General features: G+C 54.4%; 2 protein-coding genes across 2 annotated transcripts in view; one reads left to right on the top strand and one right to left on the bottom strand.

The window, feature by feature from the left end:
• Nucleotides 1–1,185, top strand: part of ATP6V0D1 (ATPase H+ transporting V0 subunit d1) — a 39,007-nt gene extending 37,822 nt beyond the window's left edge. The window contains exons 6-8 of the mRNA XM_007090291.3: nucleotides 114–290; nucleotides 400–477; nucleotides 579–1,185. Of these exons, the coding sequence (XP_007090353.1) occupies nucleotides 114–290; nucleotides 400–477; nucleotides 579–740 (417 nt within the window). The 3' untranslated portion in view covers nucleotides 741–1,185. The remainder of the gene's footprint in view (nucleotides 1–113; nucleotides 291–399; nucleotides 478–578) is intronic.
• Nucleotides 1,186–1,766: 581 nt separating this feature from the next.
• Nucleotides 1,767–7,304, bottom strand: HSD11B2 (hydroxysteroid 11-beta dehydrogenase 2). Its single transcript, XM_007090397.3, has 5 exons — nucleotides 6,921–7,304; nucleotides 3,316–3,528; nucleotides 3,007–3,192; nucleotides 2,762–2,899; nucleotides 1,767–2,584 (listed from the first exon to the last, which is right to left on the bottom strand). Exons 1-5 carry the CDS (start codon nucleotides 7,183–7,185, stop codon nucleotides 2,169–2,171), a joined length of 1,218 nt encoding a protein of 405 aa, XP_007090459.2. The 5' UTR covers nucleotides 7,186–7,304; the 3' UTR covers nucleotides 1,767–2,168.
• Nucleotides 7,305–17,840: the final 10,536 nt, after the last annotated feature.

Genomic DNA, 17,840 nt, shown 5'->3' with positions numbered 1-17,840 from the left:
ACCTTCCTGCCCACTAGTCCCTGGTAGCCTGGGCCTGGGGGAAGCCCCGCCAGCTGACTGGCTGCTGCCTCCTTCCCCCTCCCTCTCGCCTTGCCTGTGTACTGGCCCCACAGTTTGAAGCCGACCGACGAGCCTTCATCATCACCATCAACTCCTTCGGCACAGAGCTCTCCAAGGAGGACCGTGCCAAGCTCTTTCCACACTGCGGGAGACTGTACCCAGAGGGTCTGGCCCAGCTGGCTCGGGCTGATGACTATGAGCAGGTCAAGAACGTGGCCGACTACTACCCGGTGAGTGCCCTGGCCACAGGATGATGGGCGGGCATACTGGCATCTGCATCCCCACCCCACACCCAACAGTGCCCTTGTGCTCATGCTTCCCATCCCTTTTCTGGGCCAGGAGTATAAGCTGCTCTTTGAGGGTGCAGGCAGCAACCCCGGAGACAAGACCCTGGAAGACCGATTCTTCGAGCATGAGGTGAGGGGTTGCTCACCTGCCTGTCATAGGGAGGGGTTGGTGGCCCAGGCCTGACTCTGCCATCACGGCCACCTGCACACCACGTCTGCCTCTCTCTATAGGTGAAACTGAACAAGTTGGCCTTCCTGAACCAGTTCCACTTTGGTGTTTTCTACGCCTTTGTGAAGCTCAAGGAGCAAGAATGTCGCAACATCGTATGGATTGCCGAGTGCATTGCCCAGCGCCACCGCGCCAAGATTGACAACTACATCCCCATCTTCTAGCGCCCTGGCCCAAGGCTCCCCACAAGTGTGTGTGTCTGCGTGTGCTGTGACCAAGCCCACAGCTCACATGCCTGACCTGGGGGATAGCACATTGTCCTAGTGGCTGCCGGTATTCCTGACCCTCCCTGGGATGGTTCTTGGGCCTGAAAAGGGGCTGGGCACCTGTTCCCCCTACCAAGGTTGGACCAACTCCCCCCCCCCCCAAAAAAGGAGGCCCCCTCAGCCCTATGTTTACAGCCACTGACACGCCTGAGAAGCATGTGGTCACTTTGTGTGCTTCCCTGAGAACCCCTGGGGCAGCGTGAGCCTCCTCTCCCTTCTGTGGGTCACCCGCAGAGCCAAGGCCCAGGGGAAGGATAGAGTGTGTCCCTGGGGCATAGGGGAAATAGCTCTGCCACCCGGTCCCTCAGCTCTGCCCTCTGAGACAATAAACTGCCCTCTCTAAGCCTGGCTGTCTGTCTCCTTTGGGTGCCATCCTTGTCAAGCCACCCCCACTCCAAGCTTTCTACCTCCTTTGCTGGCCCTCTCTCTGTGCTTTCAGGTTCTGCAGGATGGGGGAAGTCACTGGAGGCTCACACAGGGCTGTGGAACTGGGTGCTGGCCCTAGCGGGCCACAGATCTCCCTGTTTGCCTCAATGAGCCCCACTGCACCCTAGTCCAAGGGCATTACCCCCATTTCACTAGGCTGAAACCCAAACCTGTGGATAAATGACCTGCCCACAGTCAACGAACAGGAAAAGGTATGAAGCACAGAATCTTTGTCCAGAGCCTTGGCCCATGCTGACCACCAGGGGTTCCCCAGGCAGTTCCCAATCTGTCACACAGTCACAGACTGGCACTCAGACAGTCATGCCCTCCAAACACAGCATCTCCCCCATTCTAGGAGAAATAAAAATTTGTCTTTATTTAAAAGGTGGCAATTAGGCAAGTAGGGTATGGAACCTCCTATGGCTAGGGGGGTTTGGGGTGGGTGGTCGGGACCCTAATTCTTGAGCCAGTCAAGAAACAGGATTTACCCTTTGAATCGCAGCACTGAGGCACTGGTGCCTTGAAAAAATCCTGAGGGTGGTCCCCACCCCACCCAGTGACTCCTTAGTTTGCAGAGGCACTGTCTGCGGGATCCTGTCAAAGGCTACAGCTAAGTCTTGCACAAAACTCCCCATCCAGTTGGGTTCTCCAAGCTACAGGGTGGAGCCTTGTGCCCAGGAGGGTCTGTGTGGGCTCATGAAGCAGAAGAAAGGCCTGGAGGTTCACTGGGAAGCCTCAGCTTCACCAGGCCTGGCCTGGGGCAATGACTGAGTGGGTAGGGCTGGGGTCCTTTAGGCCAGGCTCTAGGGCAGACTTGGGGGGGTCACAATGGCCCAGGGGAGGGCCAAGGGCTTATGGGACCTTGTCTGCTAGAGCAGCTAGGCCATCTGTGTGCACTGCTCATTGGGCTGTCATGGGGGAAGAGCCTGGGTTTGGGTCTGGGTCCAGGGCTGCATCCTGGGCTGGGGTAGAGCCAGGCTGGCCAGGCCGCAGTGCTCTTGGCAGACAGTGATTGATGAAGAAGGTCTGCAGGAAGCGGCGCCGCAGGCCCTCAGGCAGGTAGTAGTGGATGAAGTACATGAGCCCCAGGCCACGGCCTGGGTAATAGCGGCGGCGTGGCTGAGCTGCCAGCAGTGCGTCGGTGATGGCATCTACAACTGGGCTGAGGTCTGGCAGCGCCAGGCGCAGCGAATGCAGGAACTGCCCATGTAAGTGCTCGATGTAGTCCTCACCGTAGGCCTGGAGCAGCTCTCGGGGCAGGCTGGCCAGCAGCAGCTGTTTACGCTGCTCCCACTGGCCCACATTCTGCACAGACTCTGAGGAAGGAGCCACAAGGTCAGGGTGGGTTCACTTAGGGAAGCCAAAGCCAGACTCAGGTCAGTCTACCTCAAAACCGATCCTTGCCTCCAGACAGAGCCAGGCCCATTCCTTAGACCTGACTCCACCCCAGATAGGAACACACCCACACACCGTATCCCAAACCCGATGCCCACCTGTCTTGAAGCAGCCAGGCTGGATGATGCTGACCTTGACCCCCCAGGGCAGAAGTTCACAGCTGAATGTGTCCATGAGCAGTGCCATGGCCGCTTTGGAGGTCCCATAGGCCGCCAAGCATGGGTATGGCATGTCTCCTGGGAATGGATTGGGAGGGAGGCAGCTCAGCATGGACCAGGGGCTCCAGCAACCCTCCCTGCTCTGCAGCAGCACCTTTTCTACTCCAGTAGGGAAGGGCACTCACCTGCTGGGCTGCCCACAGTCACAATGCGACCCCTAGAACGGCGCAGCAGTGGCAACAGGCCCTTGGTTAGTTCAAGCGCACCGAAGAAATTCACCTCCATGCAGCTGCGGAATGTGGCCACTGGAGACAGCTCCACATCGGCCACTACATTGTTGTGGCCTGCATTGTTGACCAGGCCCCACAAGCCTGAGGGCACAGAGAAGGGGGACAAAGAAAGGAAGCTCAGAGTTGAGTCTGCCCAGCAGCAAACCTCCGCCCATTCACACCCACCCAAGCACACCCTCTCCTGGGGGATCTAGGCCCACTGACCTGTGCTGGTGGTGTGGGCCTTTGTGAACTCCAGTGCTCGGCTGATGTCTGCTGGCTTGGTCAGGTCCAGCTGCAGCAGCCTTAGGCGAGGGGAACAGCAGGCACGCAGCTCTAGGGCACCAGGGCCATCCAACTCCAACACGGTGGCCAGCACCGTGAAGCCCATAGCGTCTAGCTTCTTTGCCGTCTCCTTGCCAAAACCAGAGTCACAGCCTGGCCAGGGCAGGGCAGCCAGTGAACTCCCACTGTGGCCCAGTCCAGCCTGAGACAACTCTAGGATCATCAGGGTCCATACAGGATCCAGGCCTCTGGATACCCAGTCTTCAGCAGCCTTCCCTCCCATCCCAGGTCCATCTCTGTAGGCTTTGCCCCTCTGGCTGAGCACTAGCTCTCTTACAGCTGTCACCTCCCTGACCCCCCAGAGCTACCCCAAACATGACTTAATGATTCCCACTTTACAGATGAGGACACTGAGACCTACGAATGCTAAGTTGCTTCCCAAAGTCATTCAGCCAGCAGAGAGTAAGATCAGGACTCTACTGGAGGTCAGCCCGAGACCCAGTACCAGTCCTGGTGTCCTGCTTGCTTTGCTATCAGGTCTAAGCTTGCCTGTGCAGTATTACTGCTCAGCCTTGCTGCCCTTGCCCGGGCTTCTTCCTCTTACCTGGACTAGGCAGCAGCCCCCTCTTTGGTCCTGTCCCATCTTGCCCCCTTGAATCCATTCTCTTACCTCAGCAGCCAGAGGGATCTTTCCAAAACTGACAATATCACTCTGCGGCTGAAAGCCTTTCCAAGGCCCCCACAACCCTGGGGATGAAGCCCCAAGCCCTCTGCTCCCATCATCACAACCTGAGCCCCACCTCCCTTCCCCACCAGCACCCTACTATTGTTCCAGGCTCTAGGCAAGCTGGAGGCTCATACCTACCTCACCACTGACCCCCACTCTTGGAATTCCAATCAGTGGCAACAGTGGGGCATTCTCTGAGCCCCAGACCACTTGCCCCCAGGACAGGGAAGATGATGGATGGAGAAGAGAACAGACCTGCATTTGAATCTCTTCCCACACCCAGCAATTGTGACCTGAGGTCAGTTACCACTCTTGGAGACTTAATTTCCTGTGTTTGGTATGTGGAGAGTGGAACCACCAGGCAGAGCCAGAGTGGGGGTCTGATAAGACCCTGTTTCCTTGATTGTTCCCATCCAGATCCTGGCTCTGAGGGTGGCAAGGGGAGGGGGAGGCCAGTGAGAGGAGGCTCTCTGGAGCCTGCCTCCCTGGTGGTCCCACTCACTTCTGGACAGGCTCTGCAGCCCCTCCCCACCTCAGCCCCGCCCCCTCTGCTGAGGCAGAGAACAAAGCTGGGACAGGGGCTGTGAACTAGGCTTTGTGTGGCTGGGGGCCTGCAGACTAAGGCAGGCTGGGCTGGGCTGGGCTGGGCTGACAAGTCCTTCCAGGGCAAGCCTGGCTGGGGGAGGCCAGTGAGCACATGTGTGTCCACTTGCCTAAGCTCCCTACTCTGGAGGGCCCTTCACTGGGAAACTGAGGCCTCCCAGAGCCTCAGCTCTACAGTCCCAACAGTCACCCATGCCTCACACACCCTCTTGTTTATCTGCACACAGACACCTGTACACACACTTCCAAACTGCCTGCATATTCACACAGGGATTCACTCCCAGGAGACCCCCAGCCACCATCCATGAGCAGATGTGCACACATGGCACCCAGCCACTCAGCCCAAACTCTGACTCCACGGCTGAGCTCTGGATGTAGCCTTGGGCTGTGGTTCTCAGGGGTATTCTCAAGGAGGGGTGGGTAGCAGCTCTGGCAGGCTGAAGACACTGTTGTTAGCAGGTGAGGCAGGGCCTAGTCACTTATTTGTCTTGCAGTCAGGTAGTGAGAGAGGAAACTGCAGAGTGTTTGGACATCGGGAAGCTTGCTGGTCTACTCCTGATGCTTAGCAGGAGTGGGTTGGGCAGGACTCTTCCCCTCCCCCATTGCAGGGCTTTACAACCAGATATGGAGGAGCCCAAGCCTCAGAAGGCATCCCTCCTCTTCCCTCACTCTCCAGCTCAAGGCAAGGAGAAGTAACAGCAGCAGCATGAAGGCCTGAGGGGAGATCTCAGGAAAGTCTGCCCACTGAGTCACTACTACCAGCAGATGGCCCAGATACTGTTGAGGCAACTCACAAATTAGACGGCAGGAGGGGAGCTGCCCAGTCCCTGGGAGCAGAGCTCGCAACCTAGTTCCTTCTTCAGACCAGGAAGGCCACTGTATCTTTCCTTCCTCAATCCCCTAAAACTTCACACTAGACTCTGAATTCAGGTTCCACTCATCAAACCTGACCCCTGCTCTAACTCCACCCTCTTGCTGAAACCCAAAGCCCTAGTGCCACCGGTGTTCCCACCCCACCTCAACAGTCAACCTTCTTGCCTGGCATTCAAGGCCCCTTTTGAGGAAACAACCTCACATCACACCACATCTCAGCAGCCAGGCTGGTTACTGACTGTCCCCTACCCAGGCCACTCTCATTGTTGCCTCAAGCCTTTGTCCCACATCCACACTTTGATCCAAAACACCTTCCACACTTCACCTATCTTGACTCATCATCCCATGCCCAGCTCAAGGATGGCCTCCTCTGAGAAGTTCTCCCAGGTCTGTCCTTGTGATCATACAGGGCCCCCTACTGGACCAAGACCTCTGGGAAGCCACTCTGGTGGTGAGGGCAGGGCTCTGAGAACCTGTCCAAAGCCATGGGGGTTGGGGGGGGAGAGACCAGGCTGCCCCTCCCCCCACACATACAATGGAGCCAGTGCCCCCTGGCCTTTCTCTCCCTCCCCGCTTCCGGCTGGGTCTCAGTGCGCCCCCCCTCCCTTCTGGTGACAGATTTATTCCCTGCTCCAGACAAAGGGAACTCTGCCAGGCAACCAGAGGCACCTGAGTACAGCTCTCCACGACCTCCTTCCTGGGCACTGAAGACCAGGAGGAAGGTGGCATTGTGTGTGCTGGCTGCAGATCTGGAAGGCTACCTCAGCAGTTTGGGGGTGGGTGGCACATTCTAAGAGGCAGCTGAATGCCCAGCTGCCTCTTATGGTGACCTCAAGCTTTTATGGATTCCAAGGACCCCAGCAAACGGGGCGGGGGAGGGGGAGTGGGTGCCCCAACTCCCTATCTAAGCGCCTTCCTCTGGCCCTGGGGAAGAGGAGATGAGGCGTCCCACGTGGGCATGTTAGGCAGAATCCAAGGGGTGACCATCCTCTTCAGTCCCTCAGAGCACTGCCCCCCTGCCCCAAGACTGCTCTCTTGGGGAGGGGCATAGCATAAACCTCAGACTCCGGGAGGTTCCACCTTTCTCAGCCAGCAGTTGTTCCTGCGCACCTGCCCACTCCCGGCCTCATTTTCCCTCCAACACTCCACAGCGGCAGGTAGTTAACCCGGACTTAAGGAGGTGCCTTGCGCTTCCTACTTGGCTCGCTCCCGGCACCCAGGGGAGACCGACACTCCCATTCCTGTGCTGGGGGTCCCGCCTTGCCTTGGCGCGCTAGAGGGGAGCCCTCTGGGTGTCTGGTCCCGCCCTCGAGCCTGGAGTCCCCGCGCTCCGCGCACTCACCGGTGATGAGCACCGCGCGAGTGGCCACCGGCAGGCGCGGAGGGCGCGCCAGGCGGGACAACGCGATCCAGCCGGCGGCGGCCAGCACGGCGAGTGCGGCCGGCGGGGGCAGCAGGCGCTGGCACAGCCAGTCGAGCGCAGCCAGCAGCGCCAGAGCCGCCAGCAGCGGGCGGCCCAGACGCAGGTCTGCGCGCAGCAGCTGCAGCAGCGCACGGGCCGCCACGAGCAGCCAGGCGCCGCCCGACGGCCAAGGCCAGCGCTCCATGGCGGCCGGGCCGGGCTGGGCTGGGCCGGGGCGGGGCGGGGGCCGGGCTGGGGAGCAGGGAAAGGGACTTGAGGCCGGAGCGAGGGGCGCGCCGTGCAGGAGGACACCAGCCAGGGGCGGAAGGGATACTCGCTTTCTCTGTTCGCCCTCGGGCAGAGCTTATAAAGAGCCCCGGGGGCGGGGAGAGGGCGGGGCGGAGGCGGGGCAGGGGCGGGGCTTCCCTCCACTTCGCACCCCGCACCCTCCTGCGGGCAGGTGCCCCCCCTCCCCCGCTCCGCCCCGCCCCCGCGGCCAGATCTGCTTTCTAAGAAGCCGGAACAAAGTCCCGAAGTTGCTGCTAGAGAGGGAGCCGCCTTGCCGCGGACCGTGCCGGGAACCAGGCCAGTCTGTGTAGCCCTAGTGCTTTGCATCTGCTCGCCCCTGCGCCCACCCCCACCCCCACGCTGCGAGAGCAGTTGAGCCGCCGCTCCCAGGTGAGCACACCCAGCTCACACTTGCTCAGGACACCTGAGGACAAGCACAACTTCCCTCAGCTTCTCACACTGACAGCACCGCCGCGACCTCCGGGCCTGCCGGAACCCCGCGGGGAAACAGACCGCCCTTACCCGGCCGCCGCAGCCGCCGCGGGCACACGCGCCGCACTCCCACGCCATGCGCGGCCGCAGGTCCCACGCGCACACACACGCCCTGACGCGCGCTCACACCTAAGCTGGCGGCGGCCACAAAACCGGCTTGCTGCGGGGGCTGGAGGGAGCAAGATGACTGCCCGGGTTCTAGGGAGTCTCTGCCCCGCCTTCCCCCTTTCCTTCAGGGCCCAGTCCTGGGGATGCACCAACCCCACCTCCTCCTGCCACACAAGTGTACGTGTGTGGGAGTGCAGGTGTGTGTGCGTTTGTGTGTGTGTTGCGGGGGATGGGGCTCACAGAAAGTGTCTAGGCTTCGCATTACCTCCAGCCCACCCTCCGACTGGTACTTCTAGGACCAGGCCAATGGGGACACCTGGGGAGTCAGTAAGGGCAGCCTCTAGGACAAAGTAATTCCCTGCCCTACTCCCATGATTCCCCAGGTTATAAAATAAGTGCTGTGAATGTGGGTGCATTTCCCTACCTGTATGTATGAAGATCTGTGTTTGTGTGTGGCCCAGCGGCCCCCCATCCTGCCCACCCCCGTGTCTGGCACCCTGTGTTTGGCATCCAAGCTAGGGCTCTGCCAGGCACTAGGAGTTGGTGCCAGCACCTGGCTCCCAGGCCCTATTCTGAGGGCAGTAGGTGCAGCTCATGGCAGAAGGAGTCCCTGCTTCCTGTGGGCCTTTGGACTTTGCCCAGTGCCTCATCTATGCCTGCACTAGGTCCTGGGAGGTCATGGATCCCCCCAGCCCTGTGCCCATTCTCTATCTTAGGTGCTCAGGCTCTGTGCCAGGGCTTTGAGGCAATGCCTCCTCCAAAACCTTCTCTGCCACCCAGGCGTGGCTCCCTGGTGGGCCAGGGGGGTCTTAGGGAGGGGGCTGGGAGCCACTTAAGAGGAGAGGCTCTGGGTGGAGGACTCAATTGCCCAGAGCCACTTCTGTGCCCTCTTATAAGCACAGATGGCAGGCTAGCCCTGGCCCTAGGAGGCAGGACTTACCTGGAGAGGATGTGCCTACCTTGAGTACATGACCTTGTGTGCCTGTATTTGTGTACACTTGTGTCCATGTCCCGTGCCATGACCCTGTATGTGCATGTGAGTACATTTGTGTGTGTTGTGTATGCTTCTGGTGACTCTCCCTCAGTCTGGGTCATCCTTTGGAAAGTCAGGGAAACATTCCTTTTCCAAAATGTGCTGACTCCTATTGTCCCAAATCTATGGCCCAGGCTCACAGGTAGACACAGCATCCTTGGCCTGGCTTCCTGACCTGATCTGTAGACTGTGGATTCATGGGACAACCCCTCCCCCCCACCTCTACCACACACACACACACACACACACAACTCTGGCACTCTACTGAAAGTCTGGTTATGGTTTTTCAAATTAAGGGCTTCCCTTTGGAGCTGGGGAGGGGGTGTAGAGGAGGAGATGGGGCAGGGGGTCCCAGGCAGTCTTCAAGGTTAAGCCCATGCAGGTAGTACCAGCACTTGCCCAAAGAGGAATTGAAAGTAGGGGAAGTGGAAGTGGGACAGCAAGGTGAGAACAGAAACTGAAAAGCAGGATCCTACACTGTCCCGGGAAGGAAACATGAAGGATTCTGGCTCACTGGGAAGGCTATGATGAGGAGAAAGACTTGCTTAGAGGGGGTATAAGGGAATTGCCTTTGGCTGCATGGTACAGGATGGCTGGGATGGGGAGAGGTGTTTCCGGTTTATCTTCTGGGATGCTCTGCCACCTTGGACAGACCCATCAGTCTTATGTGATTTGGGTCTTTTGGAACAGAATGATCTGCCATGCTTTTATATGTGCCCATCCACCCCACCCCAATTCATCCTACTTCCAAGGCCAGGCTTCCTTCCTAGGATCTATGGTGCAGCCCCCTGCAGCCTCCTCAGCAGCTGAACCCTTACCCCTCATCAGGTGGAGACATTCTAGAAGTAGAAAGAAGGTGGTTCAGGCAGTCATGACTGGGAGGGGCTGGCCCAACCCTGTCTGAGGCCTAGTGCCAGCTTGTGCCTGCCCAGGGGCAGAGAACCAGCTTCTGCCAGAACCAGGAGTCTGGGCTGGTAGGGGCCTCCAGGGAAGAGAAGGGAAGGGGGGGGCAGAGGGCAGGAGCCCCAGTAGATAAGGCAGGGCCTGGCAGGGGCAGAGGAATGAAGGGCAACCAGAAGTTCAGAGCCCCTGAGCCACCCCACCCCTAAGCCCTTAGCCCATAGTCTCTCTTAGTCCTGAGTCTGACGCCTCCCTCCCCCCACCTTGGTCAGAAACCTGGTGAGCCAAACCCTTAGATTGCCCCTGGTGCTAGAGGGTCAGGGGTTGGGGAGGGGGGTGGCTGGCAGGCTAGCTCCAGTCGGCTCAAGCTGAGTCTGGCAGCTCACCGGCACCATCTGCTGGCTTTTCCAGGAGGGCGCGGCTCTGAGGGTGGTAGAGTGAAGGTGACTGCTGGATCTGAGGATGGGAGGAACAGAAGCTGGTGCCCGGTGCCGAGCAGCAGTCACCAAGAGTTCAACCTCTGTCCCCTGAATACACTGGAGCTCCTGGAGCCAAGACTCCATTGTTACCTCTTCCTCCCTCGGTGGTGCAGCTCAGAGGCAGCAAAGTCCCAAGGAGGCCCTGCCTGGTGCATTGCTCCCTCCTGGCACTGCACCGCCATCCTCCCAGCACAAGGGCGGTGGAGCCCCTCTCCCTGCCAATGGCCAGTACCCCCACCGGGCCCCAGACCCCATCCCTCCCCATCCTCAAAGATAACAAACTTTTATTGAGTTTCTACTGTGTGCTAGGCCCTGTGCTGTGTCCCCTGGGTGTCATAACAACCACTGGCCTCTCCCACTGGGAGCCACAATGGAGAACTTCTTCCACCTTAATCTGGTACCACTTTCCTCCAGCACTGTTCTTGTGCTGCCCTCTTCTCAGCTACATTTCTCTAAAATAGCCTACAATCACCATCTCCACTCCCTGCCTCCACTCCCCACTCTAGCTCTGCATCATCTCCCCCTCCCAACCTCGCCAAAGGTCACCAGAGAATGACATCCTAGTCCCCAAAAACCTTAAACACACATCTGCTATAGTTAACTTGGCTTCCTCGAAGCCTCTGCCCTGCTGGTCATTCCTCACTGCTCCAAGCCCTTTCTCCTTCTGGCAGCCATGAAACTACTGCTGTTGGGTTTCCTCCTACCTCTCTGGCTCTCCTTCTTGGTCTCTTTCTTGAGCTACTCTTCCTTGTGGATAAGCCTCTGGCTGTGGAGACCTCATGCTCAGGTTCTCCCCATCCCTGCCTCATGAGTTCAGCTTCCTACTCACATGCTAGTGACTCCCACCCTCCTTTCTGGCCAAGTTCTTGCTCATGACTCCAGGCCTGTGTGTCCAGCTACCCCTGGATGCCTCCCCTGAACACCTGTAGGCTCCTTACACTTGGCCTTTATCCAAAGCTGGTGTCACCATCTTCCGTAGTTCTGGCAGCCACTCCTTCCCTTTCTCATCCTGAGTCTTCATTCCATGCACTGGCCTCCCTAGGTTGCATACAGAGGCCTCACAATAGCCCTTTGTAGTAGATATCATCATTATTCTTTTATATTCAAGGAAATTGAGACTTCCAGACACTCAGAAAATTGTTCAAGGTCTTAAACTCAGGTACACTTGAGTTTGAATCTTAGACCATTCCCTAGATTCAGACTCAGCCTACTTGAGTCCAAAGTCTCCGATCTTGAGAACTGTGCTAATGCAGGACCACGTTTGCCACATGTGGCCTCTTACAGTTCATTCTGAGGGCAAAGGAGAGCTGGGAATGGTCTTGAGCAAATGAGATCCCTGTCCCAATTGGCCAGGAAATGGATTTGGGGATGGGGGAAGAGTGGAGGCTGGGAGTCCTATTGCTGCATCAAGACAAGAGACAGAAGCAGAGGTCTGCTTGGGGCAAACCGGGCCCAAGATGCTCATGGACTTGCAAGGGCTAAGCCCAGAGGCAGCTGGATGCTTGTGGTCTCCAGCACATCACTCACGTGGCATGGGAGCCCAGGAGATTGCTGATTCACCTCTGCATGCCCTGGGCATGAAGTGAAATCCCCCTATTTTCAGAGGTACCCCATCTAGGCTGTGCAACTGGAAATCAGGCCCTTTGGTTATCAGGGAGGGGGAATGATGAGGCAGGGAAGCCAGTGGCATCACTTGTATTTCCAGACTGTCATGCACCCTCCTCTGAACTTCTTTCCTTTTGTCTCCAGGATTGAAGGAAGATATTTGGGGATTAGGGCCCTCGAGTTTGGGAGACACTAAGAGAATGTGCTCCGAAGGGTTTTCTGGACCAGCTCCGGAGGAAAGGCAAGCCCCACTTGAGAACATTTGCCAGGAGAGCTTGGCTGACTCCAGGTGAAACTGGCTGTCTTGGATCCTGCAGTGTGGCTTTGAGTTATTCATAATCCTCTGTCATATTTACTGTGTGTTTGTGTATGCCAGTGTTTGTGTTTGTGTATGCCAGTTTTTGTGTTTGGTTTGCTTGTCCTTTATTTTATTTACTATGCTCACATCATCCCTGTGAAGCAGGTACTATCATTATCCCCTTCCCATACATAAGGAAACAAAGCTCAGAGAGATTAAATGACATGCCATAGGTCACACAGCCATCCAAACTCTATACTCCTAACCATCCAGTCACACTGCCCCCCTGGCCTTAAGCATAGGGGGTTGGCAATACCCAGGTGGAAGACTAACAACCTTTTTTTATTTGCTTTTGTATTAGAAACATGTCTCCCAATGGTAGAATTAAGGCAAGTTGTTAAAACTAATTCTGGAACTTGCTTCTTTACAGCTTCTATCACCCCTGATTTAGGCCCTTTTTTGTTTGTTTGTTTGTTTTTTGGCAGAACAACTGCAAAAGATACAAAAATTAGTTGCTGTTGGCTAGCTGGTTTAATTTATTTGCATATATATAATTCAGCCCCACCCCTGGTGGCTAATACCCCCCTGGGGGAAGCTGCGGCTGTTTTCTGATTGCTGGTGGGGAGGCCTGTGTGTGTTGTTTTTTAAATAAACTGAAACCAGATGGAGGGGAGTTTTGTTCACAGCCTTGCCTACAATTTTCTCCAGCAAATTCCTTGAAAAGCCAACCACCTATGAGTGGTGCCTGTTCTCCTTGGAGATCTCTCACCGCTGGTATGCAAATGGAGAGCAGGGTTGGGATTTCTAAAAGTGAAACAAAAGGAGAGGCAACAGAAGCTCTTGGGTCAAGGGCTTTCGAGAATGCGGGGCCATCCCCCGGTGGAGCCCCAACTTTAGGTCTGCATTTAGAGTTTGTGTCCTCACTCTCCCCTTCTTCCTAGAGTTGGGGGTTGGGCTGGAGGGGTGGAGTCTTGGGCTGGGCAAGAGTCAGAATCACCCTGACCGACCACTTGGTGAAAGTATGGGTTCCAGACCGGCGCATATATTCCATTTGCAGTGCTAACCGCTGGCATGAGACCCCAACTCTCCAGATAGGCTGATTTTTGAGTCAGTGGAGGCAGTTATCTACTGAAAGGGCCCAAGCCACTCTTGCTTCCATCCCAGGAAGACCAGTTGCTCAAGGTGGTTATCGAAATATTTTTAACCACCAGCCAGGTCTAGGACTTTTGTCATGTCCCTTGAGCACCTCGTTAAGTGATTCCTTGTTCAGAGATGTAGCACGTACACCCACTGATCACAGTGCCAGGGGTTTAGCATTTTTCTTTGGAATGTAAATTGGGTATTGTCATAGTGAGGTATGACCCAGTCCCCTGGCAGGGGAGAACACTTCTTTCCCAGCTCCAAACTTCATTCCTAGCTCAGAACGCTGTTTTTTTAGATTCCGAGCCTTTTCAGATAATTGTGTCAGGTTACATAAGGTTTCAAGATATGAACACTCAAAGGAAATTCCGCTGGGAACAGGCCTGAGAGGTTCCGGCACATAATTTGCTTTCAAGTATTCGAGGAAAAATTCAGGTGTCTCAGGCCTGCACATTTCTGAAATAAAGTAACAACAGCCAACAACTTTGCTCGCATATACCATTCCCCATAGAAGTGAGCGAGCAAAGAGATAGATTTCGTGATGGATGGAAATATCCCTCCCTGGGGAGCACAGGCAGGGCCGAGTGGAGGTCAGCTGCAAAGAGAAGAGCTTTGACCAGGCGGCCATAGACATTCTTACCAGCCCAAGATACCTTTCACTACCCCACCCTCCCCTGCATCTTTGGTAACACATATGGTAAATACAGGCCTTCAGTTTTCCAAGAAACATAAAATAAAAGCTGAATTACTGGCAGAGAAGCTTTAAAAGCTTTAGTTCCTAGGACTCTGTGGGCACATTTTCCACACACCATGATTTTTATTACATTTGCCTCCAAGGGACGGCCCTGCAGCGGCTCGGTTGCATAAGGTGCTGTTTCCAAACACCTTGTCCCCAAGTAGAGACACAGAATAAGTTTTATCTAGGTCCGAGAGTGTTCTGGAGGGGTGACATCGTGTTCCAAGCTGCACTGGTTATAGTCAACAGTGGGGAAGCTGCCAAAACCTTCTCACCAAGGAAGCTGAGAGAATGTTCTAAATACCGAGCAGTACTTCTTTCTTAAAGCACAAAGTAGTCATAAAAACCACTTAACAAGGAAAAATTAATGGGAGGAAAATGTCCTAAGTGTAGAAAAAAAAAAAAAAAGGCTTTGCAAGGGATACGGAAAAAAATAGATTTACTATGTTGAAAGGATGTGGCTATTAATACAGGAAAGTCAATTTTTACACCAAAAATAATTCAACAAGTATCATTTACTTTACAAAAGGCTTCACAAAAGAACTCCTATGAGAAGCACTATGGTTTCCTTCCTTCCTTCCTTCCTTCCTTCCTTCCTTCCTTCCTTCCTTCCTTTCTTCCTTCCTTCCTCCTGCCTGCCTTCATCAAACATCTACTGAGTGCTTACTGTGTTCTAGACTCTGTGCTAGGGAAGCCATGGTGAACTAGATAAACATTGTTCCTCCCCTTGTGGTCTCTCTGGCCAGCTGGAGAGACAGCCCCTAATCAGATCACTACACAATCAAGAAGCCACTGATAGCAGAAGCCAGAGTCCCATGGTGCTATGGGAATAACAGCCTCTTCTATTCTGAGGGCCAGAGAAAGCTTTCCCAAAAGAAGTGATGTTCCAGGTAGCAAGAGCATCCGCGCAAAGGCCCTACTATAACAGCAAGCCTGGTCCTTCGAGGAAAGGGAGGCCATGAGGCCACAGAGGTCAACCGGAGCCAGGGGGCACAGGAGGTCTTGGAGGCTGCTGTAAGGAGGAGGTTTAGATTCTAATTTCATGGTACATGGAAATATTGCTCCCTGGGGAGCAGGGAGAGTCATGAGGATTGTAAGCAGGAAGTAAAATAATCAGTTAGGCGCTTTTTTTATTTTCTTTTCCTTTTTTTCTGACAGTCACAAGCTGTGAGGAGAATGGACTGATGGGGGTGGGGAACCCACAGTAGAGGCAGAAAGACCAGTCAGGAGGTCACTGAGCTTGCCAGGGCAAGAAATGCTGGTGGCCATGGGGACAAGCCAAGTGGAATGGGCCAACTCATCCAAGTGTCCATTGGAAAGGGTACTGTGACCCAGACAAAGTGAACCCAGAGAACAAGAGCCGTGGCTGACCACATCCCACCCAGGCTAGTTTCACAATTAAAATTTAATTTCATTAGTTGATAAAATGGATAGCATCATTTCCTGGTGGAAAGACAAGGTCGAGATTATATGTATCAATGTCTACTACCAACTTGTGTGCTTTAGGAGTCTGAGCACATTTTCAGCCTTTATCATCCTCATGTAGTAGTTATTGTTACCCTCATTTCACAAAGGAGCAAATTGAGAGCCACAGAGGTTGAATTTGCTCAACTGGTGACTGGCAGAGCTGGGATTGAAACCTGGCAACTAGTGATCTGCCCTGGGACAAGTGGCAAGTGTCAGGGAGCCCATGCATACAATGGGTCTAATTAAGGCTGGGGTGCTGGTTCAGCATAGGGCGGAAGTGAACTGCTTTTTCCCCACTCCAGAGGTCTCTTCTGGCAACGGTTCTAGGAGTCATGTAAACCAGTTTGGAATCCCCACACACATGTGTGCAAGCCCTTAAAATCACAGTGGGGCCTCTTCTCCCCCTGGCCTGGGCTCTTCCACCCTGGGCAGACCTGCCTCGCGGGTCAGGGGCACCCGCTCTGGGCAGGAACAAGTCCTGCCTGAGGGGGTGACTTCTGTCCCAGAAAAATGTGCCTCACGTTTCATAGAAGTTGGCCAAAGGGGGCAGGAGGAGCTGGAACAACACTCCAAGCAAAGGGAACCCTGTGGGAAAAGCCCTGGGGGTGGCAGCAAAGGCTGTGGGTTCCTGGAGCTGCATAATCCTCAGAGAGGGCAGGGATGAGGAGGTGGATACGAGCCTGCCAAGCAGGTCCTTGGAAGCCATGCTTTGGTGTTTAAGTTCATCCCAAAGGCAAAAGGGAGCCCTGGAAGTGTCTTACACAGGCAACTGATAAGATGGTGTTTTCATGTTGAGAAAATTTCTCTGCCATGTGCCGGCCCTGGGAGCAGGCAACATGTTGCTTTCTTCACTAGGTGATGCCCTAGGCAGTGTCAGGTTCTGGACTGGGGACCACACTATGTTGACAGACTCAGGAAGAACATGATCAAACTACCTGTGCTTTTAAAAAGCAGATTTGGCCAGAGGGTGTCCTTTTCTCAGACAGCCTGACCTGGAATCACTCAATCACAGACATTGAGGGAATCTGAGCTGTCACCTGGATTTTTGTTTCAGATAAAACCAGCTTTAATTTGTTTATGTATGTTTAACCCTACTTGAAACCCACTATATTAGTTTCCTGTTGCTGCAATAACCTATTACCACAACACACATTAAAAACAACACGAATTTTTAATCTATTTCTAGAAGTTTGAAATGGGTCTCAAGGGGCTAAAGTCAAGGAGTCAGCAGGCTGGTTTCTTCTGGAGGTTCTATGGAAAAATCAGTTTCCTTGCCTTTTGTATCTTCTAGAGGACTCCTGCATTCCTCAGCTCATGGCTTCTTCCTCCACCTTCAAAGCCAGTAGTGCAGTGTTGTCATATCTCTTTAACCTCTGCTTTCATCATCATGTCACCTTCTTCCATTCTGACCCTTTGGCCTTCCTCTTATAAAGGCCCTGTGATTACACTGAGCCTATCTTGATAATCCAGGATAATCTCGCTCATTTCTTTTTTTAAAAAATTAATTTATTTATTTTGAGAGAGAGAGAAAGGGAGAGAGAGGGAGGGAGGGAGAGAGCCAGTGGGGGGAGGGGCAGAGAGACAGGGAGAGAGAGAATCCCAAGCAGGCTTTGTGCTGAGAGTGCACAACTGGACACGGGGCTCGATCCCATGAACCATGAAATCATGACCTCTGCTGAAATCAAGAGTCAGACGCTTAATGGACTGAGACACCCAGGTGCCCTAATCACCCCCATTTCAAGCTCCTTATTTTGATCAAAGTCCCTTTTGCTTTGTAAGGTAACATACTCATAGGTTTTCAGAGATTAGGATGTGGACATCTTTGAAAAGCCATTGTTCAGACTACCACACACTTTAACCAAATAAAGAGAAAGGGGATGCCTGGCTGGCTTAGTCAGTAGAGTGTGCAACTCTTGATCTCGGGGTTACAAATTTGAGCCCCATGTTGGGTGTAGAGATTACTTAAAAATAAAATCTTTAAAAAAAAATAAGGAGAAAGAGTGATAAACCTGGAAACCGGGAGTAGAATGGACTAGAAGTAGGCAGGCAGATGTTAGACAGGAGGTTGGGGCAGAATCAGCAAGGAAGATGCTGGTGGTCTGGGCTGGAGTAGAGTGGGAAGAATGGACACTGGCCATGTTTCAGAGGGAGGATGGCTTGGTCTTGGGGACTGACTGGGTTAAATGGGCAAGGACCAGGAGACTGAGAAGATAGTGGTGCCCTTGGGAGGGTCTGAGGGGGAAGAACAGATTTGTGGCAAAGACAAAGAGGGCATACAGGGATGTGTTGCATCTAGATACCCATGAGACATCTA

The sequence above is a fragment of the Panthera tigris genome, chromosome E2 (assembly GCF_018350195.1).
Source record: "Panthera tigris isolate Pti1 chromosome E2, P.tigris_Pti1_mat1.1, whole genome shotgun sequence".
Classification (NCBI taxonomy): domain Eukaryota; kingdom Metazoa; phylum Chordata; class Mammalia; order Carnivora; family Felidae; genus Panthera; species Panthera tigris.
Note: the sequence above shows the minus strand (reverse complement) of the source record. Positions and strands in the feature narration are given on the sequence as shown.

Bases quoted from the DNA above. Each gene is read 5' to 3' on its own strand.
- HSD11B2 (XM_007090397.3), bottom strand. From the start codon at position 7,185: ATGGAGCGCTGGCCTTGGCCGTCGGGCGGCGCCTGGCTGCTCGTGGCG. The intron at 3,193-3,315 runs GTCAGTGGGCCT...CTGTGCCCTCAG, and splicing joins GGCCCACACCACCAGCACAG to GCTTGTGGGGCCTGGTCAAC. The intron at 2,585-2,761 runs GTGGGCATCGGG...CTCCTTCCTCAG, and splicing joins GCCTGGCTGCTTCAAGACAG to AGTCTGTGCAGAATGTGGGC.